The sequence below is a fragment of the Colossoma macropomum genome, unplaced genomic scaffold (assembly GCF_904425465.1).
Source record: "Colossoma macropomum unplaced genomic scaffold, Colossoma_macropomum, whole genome shotgun sequence".
In the NCBI taxonomy this organism is placed as follows: domain Eukaryota; kingdom Metazoa; phylum Chordata; class Actinopteri; order Characiformes; family Serrasalmidae; genus Colossoma; species Colossoma macropomum.
In genome coordinates this window covers 49,231,834-49,255,337 of record NW_023494787.1, presented here as the reverse complement: position 1 = coordinate 49,255,337, position 23,504 = coordinate 49,231,834, and the positions used below count along the sequence as shown (strand labels likewise).

General features: G+C 41.7%; 1 protein-coding gene across 2 annotated transcripts; it reads right to left on the bottom strand.

Annotated features, from left to right (window-relative positions):
- Positions 1 to 630: 630 nt before the first annotated feature.
- adnp2b (ADNP homeobox 2b) lies at positions 631 to 15,051 on the bottom strand. 2 transcript variants are annotated; one of them, XM_036567684.1, is made up of 4 exons: positions 14,826 to 15,051; positions 10,408 to 10,525; positions 6,895 to 6,987; positions 631 to 4,384 (listed from the first exon to the last, which is right to left on the bottom strand). In XM_036567684.1, the coding sequence occupies exons 2-4, from the start codon at positions 10,513 to 10,515 to the stop codon at positions 1,688 to 1,690; spliced, it is 2,898 nt and encodes a 965-aa protein (XP_036423577.1). In that variant the 5' UTR covers positions 10,516 to 10,525; positions 14,826 to 15,051; the 3' UTR covers positions 631 to 1,687. The 2 variants fall into 2 exon arrangements, with proteins under 2 accessions (XP_036423577.1, XP_036423578.1); XM_036567685.1 differs by lacking the exon at positions 14,826 to 15,051 and adding an exon at positions 14,733 to 14,794.
- Between the last annotated feature and the right edge of the window lie 8,453 nt (positions 15,052 to 23,504).

Here is a 23,504-nt window from a genome sequence, read left to right as displayed (position 1 = left end):
CTTTGCAAGATTAAAAGACTCTTTGCATCATTCTTCAGATTGATGGAGAATGTGTTGTAGGTGGTTATATATAGAACCGTTTTGAAAAGCATTCTTGTATTGTTATGACGTCAAGCTTGTAACACTGGAACCCTTTTGGGTGCTATATAGAACCATCTCCATCAATCTGAAGAACGCTTTCAAGATGCAAAGAATCTTTTAATCTTGCAAAGGGTTCTCTGCGTGTTCATGCTTCTATATAGAACCATTTTCTTTACTAAAAGAACCCTTTGATCATGCCGAGGATCCTTTGAGTGTTCACGGTTCTATGTAGAACCTTTTTTTTCTTTATTAAAGAACGCTTTCAAGATGCAAAGAATCTGTTAATCATGCCGAGGGTTCTTTGAGTGTTATAGAACCTTTTTTTCCCTTTACTAAAGAACCCCTGAAGTACCTTCTCTGAAATGGAAAGAGGCTAATAAACAGTATAATGTTTAGTTTTAAAAATGAACAAACATATATATATATATATATATATATATATATATATATATATATATATATATATATATATATATATATATATATATACATATACACACACACACACACACAAAACATTAAATAATAAAATAATAGCAGCACATAATATAATTTAATGTGTAATTTTAATTTTGCATTCTTTCTCACGCTGCAGCTCCCTTGCAAATGCTGCAACGTGCTCAATCGGTGCTGTAGTTAAAGACATAAGCTTGGAAACACGACGTGAGCAAATACGTCGAATCTTCTGACAGCCTTACATTCCACTGTTACAAGAACCGAACTATGTGGATGAACCATGCTTACGACCTGCGACGGAACAATGGACTGCCATGCTTCTGAAAGACGGAGTGGGATCTCAGAGCTGGGAGGCCAGAGAATTAGGCAGTTCACAGAAACTAGAACAGTCCACTGCTGCCAGCTTCAGAGTGGATCCTGTATTTGCCGACTTGCTTCTGTCCACAGTGCATCGAGAGACCACCATGAGAGGAGGCTGAAAGGGGTACTCCGCTTTTAGGCACAATTCTATGCAAAGTAACACACAGTGACATACCATACTGACATATCATGATGTAGGCACGGGATAAATGAGGAAGCACTTTGACGAAATACTGGAAACGTTTCGAGGAAAAAAACATGGGTAACTTCTTAAATACGTTGAATCTACACTACAAAGAAAGCGCTTTAACTCGAAGAGCACTAAGAAATAGCTTTTGCATTAATATCGGAGTATAAAAATGTTGGTATTAGGTTAAAATAATAATAATTATAATTATAATAACAATAAAAAACAGCTTGAACAAAAATACCTAAGCGAAGGCCGACTAAATCGTATTGTAAAACAGCAGTGGTGGTACGACGTGATGGGGTAACATTTCAAAAACATGAACCTATAATACAGTATTGATCTGTGCAGAATGACTACGCAAACACGTTACTGAACAGCATATAAATCCAGATACAGCCAAGTTCAACTTACTATTTAAGTTTACTTCCGAGAAAAAGGGAGTCTACGGTTTCTACGGAGATGATTGTGGTCCTTTGAAAACTGATCTACCATGAATACGATACACTTTTTTGCATCATTTTTGAAGAGTCTTTTTCTCTTGACGCTCTTTTGTTTCGTTTCTTTTCAACTTCATGAGGAATAAAACAAACTAGGCAGCCTTTATTCAGCCTCTTCTTCCCTTCGCAACTCGGGTTCCGGCGCTTCCGATTCCACGTCCGCCACCGTCTTCTCCGGCTCTATCTCCGGAATGTGCAGGTTGTGCTTGAGCTTCATCAACTCCGCCATTTTGAAGCCCAAGAGGACCACAGCTTTGTTTCTCTGCAGGTGCTTCATGCACCTGGTGCGCTTCGCTCCGAACTGGCAGGCGATGTCGGTCTTATTCAGCAGTAGACGGCTGCTCAAGCCAAGGATCTCCTTCTTGAGTGCGTAGGGCTGTTTGTTGAAGTACCTGTTCACGAAGTCCCGCCGGTCTTCAAAGGAGCGCATCTCCATTCCGGTAGGATCCAGCGCAAACTGCACGGAAGGATCCACCTGCATTTCGGAGGACTGAGTGGCTAAACCTGCCATCTTCTCCCTCTCTATCTTCCTCTTCCTTGCTAGCCTGGCCTCTCGTTCTCGCTTGTTGGCCTCAATGGCCTCCCTCACGGCCAGCTCCAGCCTCATCTTGCTATGCATTTCTGCCGCCACCTCTGGGTTCTGGATCACTGGGACCGAAGCTTGGACCGGTGCCGGAACTTGAATGGTGGTCTGCCTTGGAGGTGGTGGGAACGAGACCAGCCCCTGGCTCACTCTGGGGGCTACGGCTAGTCCAGAACTCATTATTCTTTCGGCATCTCTTGGGGTTTTGGGCGCAGAACGGCATTTGGATATGTGGACGCTTATCGCCTTGACTGTGGTTTTCCCTGTGTACACGCCACCACAGTAGATGCACTTGTACGCCGGGGCTTTGAGTATGGCGTGTACAGTAGGCACGATGAAGTGCTTCTCTCGGAGGTGGATCTGATAGCACTCCATGTTCATCAGCTTCTCAGAACAGAAGACGCACTCTGGGCTGTCGAGTGTCGGCATTGGCATCCTGCACACAGGATGAGGAGTCGCAGGCATCATCTTCAAAAAGATCAGGTCGAGGGAATTGGTGACCAGTGCCAAGTTGAGCTCCTTTTCTCCCATCATCTCCTTCGGGGCTGTGGTGTTGATGTCAAAGTAGGGGAAAAGGAGGCTGCCAGACTCGTCGGTGTAAAGACGGTACTCTCGCCTCATGAAGTCGCAGTTTGCCTTCTGGTTGGGACTGTGGTCCATCTGGATATGTGCGACCAGCTGCTTGATGGAGTAGAACATCCCAGAACAGTACAAGCAGTTCAAACCGTGAAGGAGATGTTCGAAAAGCCCCTTTTCAGAGAGCAAGATCTTGCACATCAGGCATTTCACGGTCTTGTCAGGCATCTTCTTCAAGAAAGGTGCTCGGGCAGCCAGGCCCAGCTTGGACTTCTTTGACGACTCTTTGTGGATCTCAGCATGGGACTCGTACAGGCTGGATGGGAAAAGCTCATTACAAACGGGGCAGGTGATCCATTTCTTAGTCTTCGAGTCCTGGGAACCATTGCTCATGGATGCGCAGTGCTGAAGTGTGGGGTTGTTCTGTGATACAGGCAACGGTGCCTTATTGACCACTTGCATGTTATTTGCCCGGACGGACAAAACTTGTAGAGGAGCAAGAGTATAGGTGGGCAGGCCATCGACTTTGTTGCCTGTGGGAATCAGATGACTCAGAAGAGACTGTGATGTTAGCATGGTGCCTCTAGGTGTAGGCTGGTTCACAGGGAACCGTGGACTAACAATCATTGATTGTGGCGGCGGTGGTGGTGGTGGTCCTCTGACAGCCGGAACGTTAAACTGTACCCCTTGTGGGAGTAGAACCTGTCGAGGTGGAGGCTGCAACTGAGCAGGGACTCCCACCCTGACTGGCATCTGCTGGTGCGGAATTACCGGCTGAAGTGCTGGAGCGGGAGCCATGCCTGCAATGGCAGGTGCCGTGGTAGGCATAGGTCTTGCAGTCTGGACATTCTGAATAGCCAGTGGCTGACCAGGTTGTAGCAAACCCTTTGCCTCAGCACTGGCAAGCTGAACCAGGGCTGAAGCTTGAGCAGGAAGAATTGCTGGGTTAGGCCCAGGAGCACTAAACAGTCTGGGGCTACCATTCGTCGCTCCCTGTAGTACTGCACCTGGAGCCGGAGCAGGAGTCACTAAAGGTTGGCCATTCACCCCTGCAAGAACAGGACTACCTTGTGCCTTTGGTGCAAGAGTGGGAAACAACTTCTTATTGTCAGTTTCGAAAATGAGAGCGTTGATGTGTAATTCCAATTCCTTGTGCTTGTCAGAGGTTAGTATGTGATACAGCAAGTGCTCTGAGGTTTCGGCATTTGCTCCACAGACTTTGCAATAAAATTTCTGGTACATAGGACCTAGGAGCTGAGGTTCACCGTCCATTCTTTGTCCAGCAAAGCGATTCAACAGAGAGGTGTAATGATTAATGAGAACATGTTTCTTCATGCTGTACAGGAGAGTATCATTAAAGTGGCATTTTCTGCACTGAAATACGTGACTCCCGAAGGCTTTGGTGGGCAGATGCTGTGGTACTGCTTCAAGCTCTGGCTTCTGGGGTTCAAGATGGAACAGTTTGTAGTGCTTGGAGATCACTTTTGGGTGAGCGATGAACGGGCAGCCGGAGCAGACGGAGAGACTGCAGAGACGCTGCTCCTCGTCATGGCAGCGATGAATATGAGACCGGAAGGAATACCACGACCGCGTGGAAAATTTGCACAAGGCACAGCACAAGCCTTGTGTCCGATATTCCCACTAGAGGGAAGAGAAAGAAAGGCAAAAAAGTTAGACTCGAACGTCTGTGTAAAGAAACCCCTGCACCCGAGACCCCAGACTGTGACCAAACTGCAAATATGATCAAAAACAAACTTCAAGTATTATTTTTAATCCAGTTTACATACGTACATACATATACACCAGTTATACAGTATATACCACTGTCTACAAATCAGCAGAAAGATATTTTAAAAGTTGATGGCCCCCTGAAAACGTACTGCGGTTCACATTACGGTAAATTTACCAAACATTTGAGCTGTTACAAGAGTTGCTACGTATATACAGTGGCCCCAAAAGGATTTGAACACATTAACCATTTTACTGTTGAATAACCTCTTCAATTCCTTGAGAACACCGGTGGTTCCAAAACACACTTTGTCATATTCTTCGTAACTGTCATACTTCATAAGCTTTTCCACAATCTGAGCTACAAACTGGATCTCAGATGGCGTCTCTTCAGTGATCTGTTCTGTAAAAATTATTTTTAAAAAAATAATACAAAGAGCGTCTAAGATTTTTGGCTTTCAGCTGTAAATTGTAAGCATATAGCAATATGTGTGATCATAAAACACATGCTCTGTTTATTTGAGGGGAGCTTTTACAAAATAAATAAATAAAATAAAAAATTACATTTATTTCATGCAGTTACTGAATAATTTGCCTTACGATTTGGTCATGTGAATTCAGAAGGAAAAAACAAAATATACCCTGGAGAATAAGAGGTTAATGAAATTCAACGAAATAATATTTGTTTCAGAGACCACTTTTAGCACATAAACTGTAGACACTTTGTGTGGAGAAATCCTGGAGATGAACTCCAACCAGACTGCACTAAGGGTTCTGTAAAGCAAAGAGGTGCAAACATCAAAGTCTGGTACTGTTTTTTCTTACAGTGCTGTTTACTGATGGGTACAAAGCCATTTTGGACCAGCAGAAGTGTTCAAAGAACAAAACATCAAACGTATCAGCTGCCATTTGAACGCTTTGCTAAAAAGAAAATCCTTGGAATTCTTCAAAATAAATGCAACCTGGTTTGACAGTTTGTTTCCTGATAAAATCAACTTTATATGTACGCTGTACGTTTGTAAGTGTGGCCCAAACATCCAAATACTTTTTATGGTCAATTGCGGTGCACCGTCAGCCACTGTGCTATATCTTTCCTTCCCAAGCCGCACTGGCCAACATGAATGTCTACAGTACCCAAAAGATACCCAGATGACATGCTGCGCTGACCAAGCATGACGCCAGTACTATCTTCATGATATACTGCATCATGTAATGCAATGTAGCCATTTCAGGACATAACCACCTGGTGGTAATGTGACCTTGTACTATGGTAGTAATACAGGGTCACACGTAATTACTATAACTGTTTTATACTGGACAGTGTACTGCAGTGGGGGAGGAACTGAGGGCTGGAGTCCAGCAGTTTTCTGATTTCTCGGCTCTGACTCAACAATTAAACCTTGTAATTTTAATTTTTTTATCTGCAGAGTTGAATCAGGTGTGTGTGAACCAGACAATTACCAAACAGTTCAGGAATTTTGCAAGTATACAAGCACTCAAATGTGCTTCACAGTTAAAGCATTACTAATTTGCTTCTTTATGATTGGTTTGTAAATATGAATATGACCACTTGGCTCGCTTATGCAATACGTTCCGCAATCCATGTGCCAAAATCAAATGCAAATATCTTCGCTATTATTTTATTGCTTGTCTGCTGGTATTAGCAGCAGCTTGTGCTACAAGAACAATATGAGTGTCTGTTAAGAGTCAGGCAGTTTAAGCAGACAGTACCCCACCGACATGCTGGTAGAAGAAGTGGAAAGCATGCTCTGATGCTGAATTCCCCTGTTTGGTGTGGACTATTGTAAAACTGCATTCCCACTAGCAGTGAACTGGAGCAGAGTTCAAATGGAAGCGGACCGAGACCCGCGAGTTTTGGCGGACCACAGTTCAGCTGTTTGGTGTGGACCAACTGCATGTTTAATTACAAAGAGAGCATAATTAGTTCTGCTTTATTGGATATAGTTTGCATGTTATGTGTAATGAATAAAAATAGCTGTACTTACAGTTTTTAATGGCAGTTTTAAATGTGGCACTTCCAGTGCACTGTGTCTGTGTGTCACAATATCATGACGCATATTGTGCATCATAGAAATATCATGATATGACACTTTTGCCATATTTGCCAACGCTTAGAATGAGGGGGAGCGTCCAATATACAGAACACAGTCGTTGTAAACGGCTAAACATGTCTTTGCAACATGCTAATAGTCAAGAAAGGCAAGGTCTTTTCATGTAAAAATAAGAGTCTCACATTAATATTCCTCACTGTTGACAACTTGCAAATGCACTTTAGTGTAAATCCGTTTGCTACGACTGAGAAAGGCTGTTTACAATTGCAAAATGCTGAAATTGGTAGGGATTTCATTGCTTTACCAACTTTAAACTCATTAGATTAACAGATTTCATTAATGAATCATCACCTTTTTCTTCCACCTGCCATCGAATCCATCAGCCAAATCATTCCATTCGGTCGCATTATAAACTGTATCCCCCGGATCGAAGTCCTTGAGACCCTGAGTTGGAAAGACGGCAGAGATTAGTTCTGAAAAGCAAGACCCAACTTTATGACCATTTACTAATCACTCTTCAGAAATGACACGTTATGGCTCTTTAAAAGGGACAGAGGGAACTGAAAAGCTCTGAGACGTCTTACGGTAATCTTATGTGATTAATAACTTAGAATAGCTGCAGTAAGAATTTTCTGTTGCAGATATACAAAAACTAAAAGTCTGTTTACACTTCACGCATCTTGGGATGATCAGACAGCTATACGATCACTCAGACCAGTCCGGAGGTGGTCTGAGCTGCACTGAAGGCACAACTGAGCCAAGTAATTTGAATTCCTCCCAGATTAAACCATGTTAGTATGGAAATGAAGGTGTGGGCTGGCAGAAATAAACAAATTTGCAATCTATCACATACGAAATCAAATGTTCAACAGCTCATTCAGAAGCTAGTTGGCCAGTCGTCACTTAGAGCTCTTTTTGATAGCGAAAGTGTTCACTGACCACAAAACGCATTTTAGACCATAAATGTTATAAACTTCCGTTTTTATTAAACGCACATGTGGTGTGCGCCCACCCACCAGGCCCCGATGGTGGCTGCAGAAGCTGGCAGGAAGGCGGGGCCCGAGCTCTGAGCAGGGACGAAGGCCGACGAGGAGGGCGGAGAGAGGAACACCGTGAGTCCCGAGTTCCCCACCTCACTCGCTTTGTTCCTCTCCCTGCTGTCCTCAACGGGCTTCGTCCCCGCCCTCCTGCCGGCTCTCGCAGCCACCATCGGGGCCCGGTGGACGAGCACAAGCCACAGCCCAACTTTGAAGAACATTTCTGTGGCGCCTGTAATTATTTAATGCTTACATAACCACTTCTTTATATGTTTACTGTGTGTCACGCTGTATAAGATACTGCAACTGAATTCTGCGAGTTTGCCATATCAGTTATGCTCCTTTTTGCTGAAAGTCAGACTACAGGAGAAAGAGTTTCTGGGTCCATGATGTAAGAAAGTTATAACATTATGCTTGTACCTTTTTTGCTGAAAAATGGGGTCATGCAACCAAAAAGAGCCCTCAGCATAACAAAATGTCGGTACGGCAAAGTTTTGTCTGGAAAAACGGTGAAGAAGGACAGTATGGATCTTTCCATGGCTGGGTAAAACAGGGGAACATGCATTGCAAACTTTGGGGTTACAACATGGTAGCTAGCTATTCCTCTGTAAAGCAGGCAACTCCGTATGAGAACTGAAGGCTGGGCCAGGCTAACGTACAAGTTTATATATGAAATGAGGAATAAAGTTTTTATTTTAGTTATCATCTTCACCTTCTCTCTCGGTCTGTCACACATCCCTATTGGTTGTTTTTATTTAACACTGCCAGAACTTTGTCAGGGGCTGTCTTTGGTCGCAACGGCACTAATTCGGCCACCACGCAACACATCACATTAAAAGTTCACTCACGGGGGCTCCCGAGTGGCGCAACCGTCTAAGCGTTGGCCCTATCATCAGGAGATCGCGAGTTCGATCCCTGGTGATGCTACAGCCGTCCGTAGCCGGGAGTCCAAGAGAGCACAACTGGCCTCGCTCTCTCTGGGTGGGTAGGATGGCCCCTCCTTCTCCCCCCATCACTCAGCGCAATGCTAGTCAGCGCAGGCGTCTGTTAGCTGACATAACAGATCTGGCGGTTGGCGCTTTCCTCTGAGCGCGTTCGGCTGTCCAGTGACGTTGTGTGAGCGGCAGTTCGAAAAGAAGCGGTGGTTGGCTTCACAGGTCTTGGAGGAAGCCTGTGTTAGCCTTCACCCTCCTAGCGTTGATAGCATCGTGTGATTGGGGGAGTCCTAACTAGCGGGTGGAATTGGAGACGACTAAATTGGGGAGAAAATCTGTTCACTCACGATTAAAGAATTCTTTCATGATTTGCAAATTACAGTGTAAGGGGCATTTAGACGGTCAGGTCTTGTGGTTAAAAAGAAGCAGGGAAAGTTTCTTAGGGGCCGGGTTAATGCATTTGATTGACAAGTAGGTAAAAATGACACAGCGAAGAGTGATAAACATTTCCAAGCTGTGATAATAAATAAAAAACTCTTTCACACTAAAGCTGTGGTCATTTTTTATGTGAAGTGCTGTAGAGTGGTTTCACAACTTTTCTTCATAACTTTCCTCTGAGTGACTATTCGGGTAGGGTTTGGTCAGCTGTGATGACGTCTGACACTTTTTCATGGCACTCAGTGCCAGCTTTTCAACTTAAACGTGTAGTTTAAGAACGTGAACCGCGATGCACAGAATAGAGCAGAGCTTTCCATCACAGTGCCCATTGCACCATAGTCAATGAGGAAAAAAGCACCATGGAAAGACTTGGAAAAATCTGCCTTAACAGAAACACATTCATGTGGCTGAGCGTAAATGTAACGTATCTAATTCAATATTACCCAGACATTCTCCAGATACAAGACACAAAGTGGCAGATACATGAAGTGCAAATAGGGTCTTAAACAGGCAATTATATCCACATAAAAATGGCATTTAAAACGAAAAGTCTCTAAAGCAAAGTATACACAGATCAGGCATAACATTCTGACCACCTCCTCGTTTCTACGCTCATTGTCCATTTTATCAGCTCCACTTACTATATAGGTGCACTTTGTAGTTCTACAGTTACAGACTGTAGTCCATCTGTTTCTCTGCATACTTTGTTAGCCCCCTTTTACCCTGTTCTTCAGTGGTCAGGACCCCCATGGACCCTCACAGAGCAGGTACTGTTTGGGTGGTGGATCATTCTCAGCACTGCAGTAACACTGACGTGGTGGTGGTGTGTTAGAGTGTGTTGTGCTGGTCTGAGTGGATCAGACACAGCAGTGCTGCTGGAGTTTTTAAACACTGTGTCCACTCACTGTCCACTCTATTAGACACTCCTACCTTGTCAGTCCACCTTGTAGATGTAAAGTCAGAGACGATAGCTCATCTGCTGCTGCACAGTTTGTGTTGGTCATCCTCTAGTCCTTCATCAGTGGTCACAGGACGCTGCCCACAGGATGCTGTTGGCTGGATATTTTTGGTTGGTGGACAATTCTCAGTCCAGCAGTGACACTGAGGTGTTTACAAACTCCAGCAGCACTGCTGTGTCTGATCCACTCAGACCAGCGCAACACACTAACACACCACCTCAGTGTTACTGCAGTGCTGAGAATGATCCTTCCACCCAAATAGTACCTGCTCTGTGAGGGTCCATGGGGGTCCTGACCACTGAAGAACAGGGTAAAAGGGGGCTAACAAAGTATCAGAGAAACCGATGGACTACAGTCTGTAACTGTAGAACTACAAAGTGCACCTATATAGTAAGTGGAGCTGATAAAATGGACAATGAGCGCAGAAACAAGGAGGTGGTCAGAATGTTATGTCTGATCGGTGTATATATTTTATAGTAAAAACACTGAACTTACCTCACTCAGTGTTAGACATTGCTCAAGCCCAAATTCAGTCAAAATGTTCTTCACTTTCCTTCTTGTTCTTCGAATTTTCTCAATTCCTCGAACAGGATACTGATACATGGTTCTTCACCTGAGAAGAGACGAGTTAATGATAAGTACATTACAATAAGCACCAGATGTGTTTACAACTGTAGTAAATGGTACATTACATTTAGTAAACAGTACATTTCCAAAATTATCATAAAACAGGGGTGAGGAAGAACTCAAGAATACCACATTTTAAAGTTATGAGAACTCATTCACTGACAACACCACGATATAGAGGTTTACAACATTATAACTACCAATAAGATCAGATCTAAAGATGCCCTGAGGTTAAAAAAGGTTAAAAGACTGGCCATGGACCATTTCATTGAGCACAACCTCAGACAGCCACCACAACACCCAGCTGCAAACTGGAATTATCTAACAAAGCAACATGTTAACAAACAAAACAGCAGGTGGTATGTTAGAGAAAAGAGCCCCACTGGGACGTCTTCCCCAAATCTCTATGTACTCCGCTAAGCTAAAGAAGGCTGAGACTATTAAAAATTTAAATAAACATAATTTTAACCCCCAGAAACCCGCATATGGACTCTGCTGATACATTTTCATTGCATTCCTTCCAAACTGTTGCACATTTATACATAGTTTTGGGGTGAATTTTGGAGAAATGTTGAAAAATTGCAACCGTAGGTTTTAAATGTTAGAGCATTCTCACTGCGATTTAAAAAAGAAAGTTTAGACACCTTTTTTAGTGAGTCTATAACACAAAACTACAAATTTAAGGGATGCAGCAAAATTTCAGCCACTGTATTTGTAAAAACAGTTTATAAATCATTTTAATGATGATGAAAATGAGAAAAAGTGACTAAAATCGCTGTTTGTTCCCTTCGTTCTACTGTGTCAAATCAGCTGTGAAAACGTCAGCTGGCCTGCACGATTTCATGGTTTCTACAAGGAACATAAAAAAAAAAATTGTTCATGTGGATCAAAGAGAGATTACCAAAAACTTCACCCATTACAGGTTTAAGGCCACTTTCAAAAACATCCCAGAATCCCACTCGATACGCAAAATACAGCATTAGAAAGCAAAGTCTCTGCGAGCATGTAGTCTGTTTACCCAGTTTATGGAATAACAAATGACAAACAAACGGCAAAGAATAAATAAAACTATGTTTATTTGTTATTAAACATATTAAAATTATATATGCAGATAGAAGCCACTGTCTTGGATGACCAATTATTCTTTGTTGTCGAGGATTTTAGAATAGTTATGTTTACTGTTTTTATTCATCAGCAGCTTTTTATCTGTTTTTTTGGCCCAAAGTGTCCATAATTCCAGTTTCAGACAAAAACTTTCATTTCTGTGCATCACTAGTAAACGTAATATATTTAAAACTAATGTGAATTTATACGGTATAAATATAACAGGGAAGCAAAATCATGCACAGTTTCACACCTGTGTCCCTAATGAACTGGATCAGGTGTGTTGGAGCAGAGAATAGTAGAAACTGATCTGGGCAGGTGGTCCCCAGGACTGGAGTCGGGACCACCGTCTACAATGAAGTTAATCTGTCTACAATGGAGTAAATAAGACAGTTGGACGATACTAAAAAGTGGTGACCACTGAGGCCCATGGTTGCAATTTTGCAACATTTTCAAAAATTGCCTCAAATTTGCATGTGTGCATCCTTTATTCACATGTAATATATTAGAAGCAAATATGTTAGGAATAAATGAAATAATATCAGGGTTCAGAGTGTGGACTGCTGGGATATGTAGTTTTTAGTCACAGTTAGTCAGAAGAAGGTATAAATAAAGCGCTTCAAAAAGGGAATTCCCCTTGTTCCCCAATATTTTGCCACAATATAATTAAGGCTTACACACTCATTCAGTCAGAGTGGTTTCTCTGATCTAGAGAAAGTTACTGAGTCAGAAAAGCTCATGGTGTTGGTGGTGATAGGAACCACAAATTGAAGCATAAAAGCTCCCTCACAGCAAGTTATTGGACAAAATGGTTACAAATGTCTCCTGATGTCTTTTTTGCTAACTTATTTTTTAAAACTCATTCACGGCAAATTTACCACTATTATACCGTCACCAACATTACATAACAAAACTCAGAAGACGCGTGTGGGTTCACCTTTGGTTTTGGGTAATAAACGAAATGTCTATATTTGTGTTGTAGTCATGGCAACCCCTGGTTCCTATCACCACCACCGTAAAGAAATCTGAGTCTCTACAACCAGCCCCTTCACAGCAAACCACTCTGGATGATTGGTGGCATCGCAACTGAATTATGCAGAAATTTTGAAACAATGGTGGAATTGCCCTTTTAACTGTTGAAAATGTTCAACAGAGGGTCTCTGAGAGCTAAAAGATAAACTTGCACTCAACTATACAGATGAATGGAGCTAATTCCAAATTATTTTACTGAGAAATGTAATGTCAGAGACTGGTTCGAACTATTATAGCACCTTTCTTGAGCTCAGAGGCCTAGACTTAAAAAATAAAGATGAAAAATTATAATGAGCATTTGACTAAACTGCAGTGAGTTACTACAAATATTATAATTATAATTTTAAGTCCAGTGTGGGAAACTGGCCCTATTAAATCTGAACACTATGACCCAGTTTTCCCAGACTCATTGGCACTGCAATTTAGTCCAAGACTAGGCTTAATCCATGTCTGGGAAACTGACCCTTTATCTCATAGGGTGACAGTCAAAGTGATGGATGCTGCATTGGGCACAGATGCAACCCAGACAAGAGTTTATCCCAGCAAAACACTCCAAAAATAAATCTGCACATGGAGATTTTGTGAAGTATTTTATCATTATAAATAAATATATATATGAAAATAACTTGAAACAGCCAGACAGCTTCACTGATGCATCTACAGAAAGACCGGCTGAGGGAAAAAATACGAATAACTAATAACATTTGATTAAGTTATCTAGCTATCTAAGATACCTCAGCTACACTCTTAAAAGATTAAGGGAATGACTCTATCTAGAACCATGCATACATTTGCATGCCTAAATGGTCATTTGCATGGTAAAGTGGTGCTTCAGATTGATGGAGAATGTGTTGTCTATGGTTCTATATAGCATCAAAAACGTTTTCAAAAGGGTTTTACATAGAACCATGCACAACACATTAAATAGCTTAATGGCTCTTTGCGCTGTGTGCTTCAGTGGTCCTTCACATTGATGGAAAATGTGCTGTATATGGTTCTATACAGAACCTTTTTTTGAAAAAGCACCAAAAAGATTCTGCTAATGTTACAAGGCTGACATCATAACAACAGCAGAACCCTTTTTGGTGCTATACAGAACCATATGCAACGCATGCAAAGAACCATATAAGCGTGCACAGGGTTCTATACAGAACTCATGGTGGTTCTAAACAGACCATTCCCTTTATGTAAGAACCCATCTTGTTTAAAGTGCTAAACTGGGCAGTTTAGCCAACTTATATGCATCCATGACGTTCAAAAGCGAAACAACAGAAGGAATAAACAGCCAAGAGGGGAGAGCAAAATCGATGGAAATGCACTTAAGCTGAGCAACCAGGCTAGCCGGGGTTGCTAAAATGTGGAAAAAGACTGTTTTGTCACGTAAATAAAGTCATCTTTGCCTCTTAAAGTGCAGTTTTTTAGAATCACAGCAGCAAAATCTCTCTGCAAACATCGCTGCAAGTTTGATTTTCTCCTGATTAAAGCTAAACCGAGACTCCTCGGTTAGTCTGCTGTCATTCAAGCTAACGCCCGGCGCTAATTCACATAACCTAGCTACGATACTAGGCTATAACGTTAATAATACCAATGCATACAAAATATTTCCACACCAGTGTCCGAAACAAGCTAACGAAGCTGCCGATGTGTTTCCCGGATGACCCTGGCTGGCTAACATTAACGTTCACGCCTGCCCGCCCGGCTTCTGTTTCGAATTCTGCCGGTCCACCTTAAATGGTGCAGCAGTTACACTCTGCCGCCTCGGGCTGCTGTAACATTTAAGGTGGAACGGGAGAATTCGAATTAAAAAAAAGGCAAGTCGAGCCTCTGAGCTCAAGCCATCGTTCATACTGGATCAGAAGTGTGGTAAAAAAAAAAAAAAGGCTGTCTAAAAGAACCGAACCGGCCACAACACGACTACAAAACTGCACAGCGATCCGAATACGAGCCAAATGTCGTTAACTAAAAATAGGGGGAAAATAGGTTATTAATGCTCCAAACCACGATCAAGCAATCAGTAATGCCCAGGCGCCAGAATGAATGCAAGTTAGCAGCCGCACCACTTAAGGTGGAACGGACAATTCGACTAAGCAGCCAACTTCAGCCTCGTCCGGCTCTCGCTAATCAAATCTCTGCGCTAATGTTGATGTTACCTTCTTCTTCAGCGCCCCCGTTTTTGGGAGGGAGTTTTTCAGCGAGAAAAATAGCACGAATCCTTGCGCAAGCGTCGACTACAGAAAGCCTGGACAGCCCAGCAGCGCTCCTACCACCCCTGGCACAACATCTGCAAAGCAGCGAGGTGTGAAAAACCGTTCTTTCCCCTCTTAATTTTGTGACGGGAACGTTTCGCTTAACGTTTTCGTGCACATAAAAGAGAAAATGGCGCATTGAGTGACAGGGAAGTGACGCGACTCCCTCCTAATTAGCATGTCGCCCTTGCTGACCAATGGGACGCCAGTATACTAAAAGTCTGGAAACTCTCGACACGGCTCTCACGTTTCCTCCCAGGCTGCGCCCACGTGATCTCCCGCACTGATCACATGCTATTGATCTTGGTGTAAAGTCAATAGCCGATCCGATCATTTGGGCACTGATCTGTCTGCATGCTGCAGCCTGAAAGTGGGCGGGACTTCAGCTGCAGTGCACAAGCGCGGCCGCTAGAGGGCGGGGCGGTGGAATGGAGGTTGCTCAGCAACTGCACAATGGGGGGAGGTGCCTGAAGTCTGCCGTCATATCACCCCACCAGCCGCTGGCCAATCAGGGACGAGCAGTCATTACTATTCTGCTGTTCCAGGGAGGTGAGGAGATATAATAGCCACTAGCTAGAGCACTGCACTTACCATCAATGTGAACTGGCCATATATGCAGTCAGGGCTACACTGGAGGCTAGGGTTTTTTTCTGCTTTAGGAAATTGTGATGGCTTTTTCCGTGCGAAGAGTTTTTCGAACTTCGAACGGTTCTGTTACTATTGAGCCTGTTCGAAATATCGCGGCTCGGTCCAAATGTTTATAGGAGTTGGCTGCCGCGATGGACTGTAATCCCAAAAAACAAATAGACACTGAGTGCGTTTACATCCACTTAATAATCTGGTAACTGTAATTCGTTCAGCGCGTTTACATGATAATCGGAAAACTTCGGACCTAAACAAGTCAGACTGTAATCGGATTTCTTCTTTACACCCGGCCAATCAACTCGCAGAATAAAACATGACATAAAAGTAACGTAAAACTCAAACGTCAAAACGTTGTAGCTTTTTTTAATACATCAAGTCACTTTAGGTCTGACTATACGTCATCTAGAAGTTGACGAATATTCAAATTCTTCATTTCGTCAAGCTTTCAATGTCGTTCCAAAAGCGTTTTGTTGCCGTCCCGTGGGTGCTGTGTTAAATGTTGCTCACTGTTTCTGGGACAGTGCTCTGTTTTCGCACGTGCACAAACTGAGAAAAACGAAAGAAATCAGAGTAAGGGTTTACATACACTGAAAAACCAGATTACTATGTATGCTGTTCACATGACCACTTGAATAATCACATAACTACCGAAATTCGATAATGATCGGATTATTAAGTGCATGTAAATGCACTCACGGAATTTACGTCACCAATCCAACGCTACGTTAGCTAAAAAACGTCTCGAACGTTTCCATCACATTACGTGCCAGGACGTCACAATCAAACGACTTGCTACATCTTTAAGAGACTTATATACTCTCCAAGCTAACGCAAGCATGGACCTTTATTGGCATGCTTGCGTTTAGTGTACAATTGCAGACGCCTGCAATAAACGCGACTGTCCATTTAAGAGATGGTAAGAAATTACCAGAGCAGCAACTAAATTACTTTTTAGTTTAGACATTGGTTTTTTAAAATAGAAAAAAAAGCAGAACAAAATGTCTGAACATTTACAAAAATACTGTTCAAAGGTAAACCGCCCTGCTGAAAAAGGACCATTTTTGTTTCCTCATGGGAATTGGCTTAATGGTTCCAAAGGAACCCACTAGTTTTCCTGTAGGATACCTTCAGATCCCAGTTGGAAACCATCAAGCGCATTTACAATCAGCCACTGGTCACCTGTTAAACCATTAGGATCCTTTGCATTCTGATTCCAACCCATAAAAAAAGCCAAAACACATTACAAAACAATTAGGAACAAACAAAAACACTAAATGGTTTATATGGGTTTTTCAGCAGGATGCATGCAAAGCACCTTGTCCTTGCAGTCACACAAGGAAATGTAGATGCGTGTGCATGTGATTCTATTTGCCTGTCTCGGCCTCAAATGAGTTTGCTAAACCCAAACTGCTAGGATGTTTTGGTAGTGGTAACAAAATGATTGGGGCTATTACAGAGCTATGTTTGAGAGAAGGAGCAGTGCTGACCATTTGCGACCCAACACTGCAACCTGTAAGTCAATGGCTTGCTTGCTAAGCCATTAGCCAAAACATTAATAGCCAAATAAGTAAGCTAGCAGTAGCAATCCAAGTTACTAGCAAACTTTAAGTGCCTATATAGACCGAATTATCTCTTTATAAACTGCCATGAGACCAGAAACATTGGATATTCCATTGAATAGCAGAATTATTAGCCTGTTGCGCTATTTATTCTCTGTTTTCTCTAACTATTGAATTATTGTTAGCTAATGAGTCATAGCGCTAGCACAGCTAGGTTCATTCTGGATCTGAATTGTGTATTAGGCTTTATCATTTCTGTTACTGCTTTTACACAACATAGCTCGTTCAATTTATTGAAAACAGTACATCCTACAGGCTCAGAACCCCTATTTGAGATTATACTTAACAATTCAACATTGAGACCAGTGTGTGATGATTTAGGCCTGCAGTTAGCACAATGCGAGCTGGTGGAGTTTAAGCTTCCAGTACATGATAGATACATGGATCTGAAGTTTCACTTTCTTGCAATAAGTGAACTAAAGCTGAATTTGAATTCATGTTTAATCACTTTGCACTTTTTTACATTGCATGGATAAAAACTTAACCAAGGTAAAAAGACTTAATGAGGACCAAAAAGATGCCAGTCTACAACTACAAAGATCTACAAAAGCTAAAACATCTTAAATCTAGTTAATATATCTGATATTTCTCAATATGAGATTGTTGTAAGTACAGTATAAGACTATTTAACATATTTCTACACATTTTACTTGTTTTAAATCACTGTATCTAGTGAAAGTGTCTTATTCCACTGGCAGATAGTCTTACATATTTGGAGAAATGGTTTTGATTGTTTCAAGAAATACTGCTTGAAACAAGTAAAATTTATCCGCCAATGGAATAAGACACTTAAACCATAAGATAAAATTACTTAAAACAATACAACTGTCTATAATTAAGTTAAATAATCTTGTAATATTACTACTACAATCACAAAATGAGAAATAGTAGATATATAGATTAGATTCAAGATCTCAATTTTTGCAAATAGCCATATATACAACTGAAAAGAAAATATCACTTTCACAAATTTTGTGAAAGATGAAAGACTGATAACACTAAAGATCATTCCAACATGTTATTGTATCTACATGTACAGCAAAACAGTGCACAGAAAGGCTAAACTAGGACCAAAAAGTAGCAGAATAAAGTGAAAATAGTCAAATAGAGGGGACAGAGAGGGAAAGAAAGGAGCTTGAGATAGGAGGGAGAACACAGACTTGGACAAAGCAGATGTAGCTTTATGCAAATTAGATGCAAATTAGGCAAACTATGCTCGCAGTTTCTGATTCAGTGTAGGATTGGTCCACATCCATAACACAGATCATCTCTCACAGCCAGCCACAACGGACAAGAGCACGAAGAAAACTCAGGCTTTAAGACGGCCGTTACTGTTTTTAGCCTGTGACCTACTTTAGTCCGTGTTTATAGATAACCGCACGTCTTACAGTGTCAGAAACCACACACACAAGTCTAAACACCATCTCTGCGTAAAAGCACTTATTCATAGACGTTTTATATCTTTTTCTCACTATGCTGACCTCTGCGGCTGCCCAAACTTACAGAGGCGTGCAAAAGCTTGGGCACCACTGCTTAAATTCCACGTTGTTGTTGATTTTGAAAATAAGCTGCACGTCCTCTACTTCTGCACATTTTAACCCTTGTGTGGTGTTGATGTGTTTGTTACTCAGTGGTCTGCTGGACCCACCACATTATTGTTTTTTAAATCAATACAGCCAGAAAAAATTATGTAAAAATACCAGATGTTTAAAATTTACATGTGGTCAGTGTAGGGTTCTCCTTTAGCAGCTGTAGCCAGTCAGCAGCCTGTCCACGTTGTCCTCCCTCACACACACACACACACACACACACACACACACATACACAGACACACAGACACACACACACACTAACAGCAGGCCATGTAGGAGGAGAACAGAGTGAAGGACACAGCACCTCCACACTTTTACTCCCCGTGGGTTCACCCAACACCACATGTGTGTAATATAAATGTGTGGGGGGTGAACAGAGTGAAGACACTGAAAATGGGTTATTTTATATGTTCTTCACAGAAAATGCCTGTGTGAGCCTGGGTTTGACTCCCGGCCAGGCGACCAGGGTCCTTTCTATGTGGAGTTTGGTGTTCAAAACCAGTCCAGTCCAAAGACATATGGTCAGGCCAATTGGACACGCTAAATTTGCTCCTAGGTGTGAGTGTGTGTGATTGTATATATATGTGTGTGTGTATGTGTGTGTGTGTGTGTGTGTGTGTGTGTGTGTGTGTGTCTGCCCTGTGATTGACTGGTTACCTGTCCAGTGTGTTTCCTGCCTTCTGCCCAGTGACCGCTGGGATAGGCTCCAGCTCCCCCTGCGACCCAGAAAGATAAGTGGCTTAGTGTGTGTGTGCAATTTACCTTTTTTTTTCAGCAAAAACAAATATACAATGTGCATTAAAATTTGCAGACTAATGCCGTATTTAGGTGTGTCCCCTATAGAGGATGTGTTAGCTTTTTCACTTAGGAAATCAACTAAAATGAAATTTGACCATGGGTGTTCAAACGTTTGCATACAGCTGTACATCCATATCCTCACAATACATTCATATATTTAATGTTCATGGTCATTCTTTCTACATAGCCTACATAGGCTATGGATAATCTGAACATTTCTGCCTTCCTCTGGCGCCGACTGTCGACTGAGGATGGGGAGGGGTTGGTTCCTCTCAGGGTTTTTCCTCTCGCTCTTAGGGAGGGTCGACCTCAGCAGCAGGACTCGCCCAGAAATCAAGCCGATCTGGCGCATTTCCTTTTTAACCCTGAAAATAATGGCAGATAAAGCCATTAATAAGCTGTAGCGGTAAACTAATTTAACATACTCCACATTTCAAAACCATAATATTTGATCTGCTGGGCTTTAAGTTCCAAATTACTCCATTTCTAAAACATGACTGCTGCTGATACAACTTCACCACTTTCCTCTGATAGCCTGCTGGGTAGTATTCTACAGCCCTGCTGAAAAAAGGCCATTAAATCCATTAGGATCAAAACCTGATAGTTGTGCTTCCTAATGGGAAGCCTAATAGCTTAATAGTCACCGTTAGATTGGTATGGAGCCCTGCTGGTGACATCCCGTATAAGTAAAAATAGTGGCCACGACTTAGTAAGGCATGGGAATGAGATAATTAAGTCGTGGCCATGACTTGGGAACAAGATCATGCCTTATTAAGCAGTAGTTAAGGCTTCATTTTTTCATTCCCATGCCTTACTTACTTAAGTCGTGGCCACGTATTAGGATCGTGTTCCCACATGTAAATACGGCATGGCCACGCATTATTTTTTATATGGGAAGTCACCAGCTGGGCTCCGTAGGTTGGTAACCGTTAGACTGGCAGATTAGAATGATTACCGTCAACATTAGAGATTTTTCAGCAGGGAGGAAACTCGACTAACAACGATGAAAAGAAAAGCACAACACTAAAGTTTATAGACAAACAAAAGATACGCCTAAACATGTATTTTGGTCTTTTGTGTGTGTCTCTTTCCTGCAGTCCCCATTCAGGGGCTGCGTCCTTCTGAGGCATTTGAAGGCTAATTGCGCCACAGCAGCACGACTAGGCTGTCCCATTTCGAAGGCTCCTTCACATGTGGCCGAGACAAGGAGGACCTCTAACCAATCAGAGGCCCGTTGGTGTAGAGGGGGGGGAGGAGCCTAAGCCTTAAAAGGTGGCTGAAGAGAGAGAGGACTGATCACCTGTGTGCTGTGTTTTAGTTTGTGTTTTAATCTTTGTTTTAATCTGTGTTTTAATTTGTGTTTTAATCTGTGTTTTAATCTGTGTTTTAGTTTGTGTTTTAATCTGTGTTTTAGTTTGTGTTTTAATCTGTGTTTTAATCTGTGTTTTAATCTGTGTTTTAGTTTGTGTTTTAATCTCTTGTGTTTTAATCTCCGTACTTCAGTGACAAAGAAAGACTCATTGCTTTTCTTTTACCTATTGAATGATTGTATATTCATTTTTTTAGTTTCAGCTTTATATTGCTTATATTGCTATATTTTAATCCAGTATGAATCTGCAGTGTGTGTAGTTTTACAGTCTGACAGTAATAATTGTGCAGTGATTTTAATCCAGTATGAATCTGCAGTGTGTGTAGTTTTACAGTCTGACGGTAATAATTGTGGAGCGATTTTAATCCAGTATGAATCTGCAGTGTGTGTAGTTTTTATAATCTGACAGTAATAATTGTGGAGTGATTTTAATCCAGTATGAATCTGATTGTATATTCATTTTCAGTTTTTATTCTTTATATTGCTCTTATGTTATTGTTTCACTATCTGGTGTCGACCAGAGGAGGACCAATATCCCTTTCTGAGTCTTCATTCCTCTCAAAGTTTCTACTTTTGCTCTTAGGGAGTTTTTCCTTACAGCTGTAGCCCTTGATGAGAACACACTCCCGCACATTTCATGCAGGATTGTGAGACACTGAAGGTCTTGAAGAACATACCAGTGAAGTCCTTTGATTTCTCAGCTGCATTCCATGCATTTTACCAAACCAGACAGTTTTCAGTGACATAAAAGCTGAGAAACGCAGCATCCTTGGCTTTAAAACATAGTTACTGTGGTATAGTCTATAGTGCTGTGGTCTGTTACAGCAGAAACGTTAGTAAAATTAGCAAGAAACTCCGCATACTGCATCTTGAGATTCGTGAAAAGTTCCCTTTAAAGGAGAATTCCACTATTTTTTCAAAAAGTCTGCATTATGAAATAGTTGAGATGTAAACAAAGTCATTCAGAGCGGTTTGGTGTGAAATGAAAAAAAATGTTTGTGCTGATTTTAAGTGAGAATAATATAAAAAGTGAACACATCCTCTACAGAGAACACACTTCTCATAGCACAGCATTTTATTGTGGTTGATTTTAATAAATTGGCTTTAAAAGCTCTATTGGCCTGTTCCCCCAGCTTTTAATCCATCATCACCAGTTCAGTATTTTAATGCCACATGTTACTGTTCCCACAGCACCCTAGACAAAATATGGGGCCATAACAGAAGTTATTATAAATTGTATGTACATTATGTTTAAACTTCTCAAAGAGATGTTTTACATTGCAAAATTTGCATTGCTAGCTGATTAGGGAACTGTTCAAGTGATTTTTACTGAACTATCCCTTTAGGTCCAGGCCTTGAGTGCTCTCAGATAACCTCCACAAATTCACTTTCACCCAGTTCCACAGCCCCAGGCCGCGCCGCCATGTCTTCCGGGACAGTCTGGAGATTGGCATGAACAAGTCCTTATCTCGATCGCAGTGACCTTCTCAAGGAACAATCTAGCCGCGATGTGTTCAGAAAACAAAGAGAAGAAACGTGACACCCACATCCCGCAGGCCTCACTGAGACACGACTAATGAAATATAGACGAGTCTGGAAAAAGCAATGTATATATATATACACATGTGCAGTAACACTTCGGCTAATGGAAATAAGTTGTATAACAAAGATTATATGGAGTCTAGCGATGAACACAGTGACTAGGACTCCTTCAGTTCTAATGGACAAAATCTGATAATGATTCTTCCCAGTAGTGTCTAATCTAGCCCTACTGGAGCTGGAGGAGATTTACCCGTGATTTAACTTATTACCAACAAGATTTTCATCCGGTATGAATCTGCAGTGTGTGTAGTTTTACAGTCTGACGGTAATAATTGTGGAGCGATTTTAATCCAGTATGAATCTGCAGTGTGTGTAGTTTAACAGTCTGACGGTAATAAATGTGGAGCGATTTTAATCCAGTATGAATCTGCAGTGTGTGTAGTTTTACAGTCTGATAGTAATAATTGTAGAGTGATTTTAATCCAATATGAATCTGCAGAGTGTAGTTTTACAGTCTGACAGTAATAATTGTGGAGTGATTTTAATCCAGTATGAATCTGATTGTATATTCATTTTCAGTTTTTATTCTTTATATCCCTCTTATGTTATTGTTTCACTATCAGGTGTCGACCAGAGGAGGACCAATATCCCTTTCTGAGTCTTCATTCCTCTCAAAGTTTCTACTTTTGCTCTTAGGGAGTTTTTCCTTGCAGCTGTAGCCCTTGATGAGAACACACTCCCGCACATTTCATGCAGGATTATGAGCCACTGAAGGTCTTGAAGAACATACCAGTGAAGTCCTTTGATTTCTCAGCTGCATTCCATGCATTTTACCAAACCAGACAGTTTTTAGTGACATAAAAGCTGAGAAACGCAACAATCTTGGCTTTGAGGCATAGTTACTGTGGTATAGTGTGTTATGTTCAGCAAATAAACCATAAGTGTGCATTAAAATGTGCAGAAGTGTGTCCTCTGTAGTGTTCCGAGCATATCAGCCTCAAAATTAACATTAAAATGT

Coding starts and splice junctions, on each gene's coding strand:
- adnp2b (XM_036567684.1), bottom strand. CDS start 10,515: ATGTATCAGTATCCTGTTCGAGGAATTGAGAAAATTCGAAGAACAAGA. Junction 6,988..10,407: donor AATGTCTAACACTGAGTGAG/GTAAGTTCAGTG, acceptor TTTCCAACTCAG/GGTCTCAAGGACTTCGATCC. Junction 4,385..6,894: donor ATGGCAGGTGGAAGAAAAAG/GTGATGATTCAT, acceptor TCTTCCCTCTAG/TGGGAATATCGGACACAAGG.